Here is a 1,610-nt window from a genome sequence, read left to right on the forward strand (position 1 = left end):
CTTCCCAATGATGGCCGATTAGGCCATCTTCTGCTACATATGCAGCTAGAGACACGAGCTCAGGGGGTACTGGTTAGTTCATATTGTTGTTCCACCTCAAATTCCAAGTTTTAAGGAAATTTTTGGAATGTTTCAGGCTTCAAATTGTCAGACCAGTAATGTCTCAGCAAATATGCCAAAAACAAGACCAAAATCCAAACCAAAACAAACAGAAAACAACAGCAAAAACCCTCCAAAACATGAAATGTTTTTGATCCAAAACTTGAGACAAGACTATTCCACTAGCAATGTCAGAAGCAAATATGACTATCATTATATGAAATCAAATTATATTAAAGCACTACTTAAGTGCCTATGTTATTTTAATAAATTGTACAAGGAAAAACAAAAATTTGACAGCCTAATGGCTGGAAGTATTAAGTTACCTTTTGTTTTTCTCTGTAATCTTCTCCTTCAAACTTGTACAGACTTTGTTCAAGATCCATTCTAAAATTTCTTAGAGATGACTCTCCCATTTTCTGCATGCGTTCATTCATCTCTGCAGTCTAAAGTAGAATATATTGAAATGAGAAAATTATCAGTCAATCAACTTACAAAATGCGAACTTTCTATTTTTCTGGAATCCAGGTTTGACATGAAATATCTGCTCTGCTAAGTTACAAGGGGAGAATGAAATACTAGAGCCGGAGAGATGTCCAAGCAGTTTAAGCACTTGCTGCTCTTCTAGAGGCTCGAGTTCAATTCCCAGCACCTACATAGTAGCTCAGTCATAACTCCAATCCAAGTTTACTGGACATCCTCTTCTGTCCTCCAGAGGCACCAGGCATGCACATCGTGTGCATACATGCAGGAAAATACCCATACACGTAGAATAAATAAAATAAAATAAAGTAATAAGATAAAAATTCTAAAAATAATTCAGTGCTGAAAGAGAAGAGGGGGAAAGAATTTTTTTTCTTGACATGACGGTAAAATCTGTGGTACAGTATAACATGCAAGACCCTACATGCTATCCCAAGTCACACACACACACACACACACACACACACACACACACACACGTAAAATTTTAACTTCTATCAAGTATTTGAAAAAAGCAAATGTTTCATTCCCAAATATTTTCACTCAGGGTTTTTTATAGGACAGTTATCACTAAAGATGTAACCATATTATAATTTCCATTGTATAATTTTAATTAGAGAAATCACTAGTACTATCATAAAGGTAAAGTTAAACTAAAATATTTTTACATATTGATATATAATAACACAAGATTGTTCTATGACCTTTAAAACAAAAGCATTTTGAGAATCAAATTGAACCTTTGCAGGATATACATTTACTACATTTTGAATAATTTTTTGGTTTCCCAAAGGTTATAAACTGCAAGTTTGGTCCACACTGTAATGGTATTGAATTGCCAGAACATCAAAGAAATGTTGATTATGTCTTTAAGAGAGATTAAGGAACCCCCAGACTGATTTCCAAAGTGGTTGTACAAGCTTGCAATCCCACCAGCAATGGGGGAGTGTTCCTCTTTCTCCACATCCTCACCAGCATCTGCTGTCAATCTGGCAGTTCCTCAGAAAACTGGACATAGTACTACCGGA

General features: G+C 35.4%; 1 protein-coding gene across 3 annotated transcripts in view; it reads right to left on the bottom strand.

Moving 5' to 3' along the window:
- The window catches only part of Smarca1 (SWI/SNF related, matrix associated, actin dependent regulator of chromatin, subfamily a, member 1), a 74,722-nt gene that overhangs the window by 37,719 nt on the left and 35,393 nt on the right, over nt 1-1,610 (bottom strand). For all 3 annotated transcript variants that reach the window (XM_021187516.2, XM_021187515.2, XM_021187518.2), the window contains exon 16: nt 426-545. In XM_021187516.2, the coding sequence (XP_021043175.1) occupies nt 426-545 (120 nt within the window). The remainder of the gene's footprint in view (nt 1-425; nt 546-1,610) is intronic.

The sequence above is a fragment of the Mus pahari genome, chromosome X (genome assembly GCF_900095145.1).
Source record: "Mus pahari chromosome X, PAHARI_EIJ_v1.1, whole genome shotgun sequence".
In the NCBI taxonomy this organism is placed as follows: domain Eukaryota; kingdom Metazoa; phylum Chordata; class Mammalia; order Rodentia; family Muridae; genus Mus; species Mus pahari.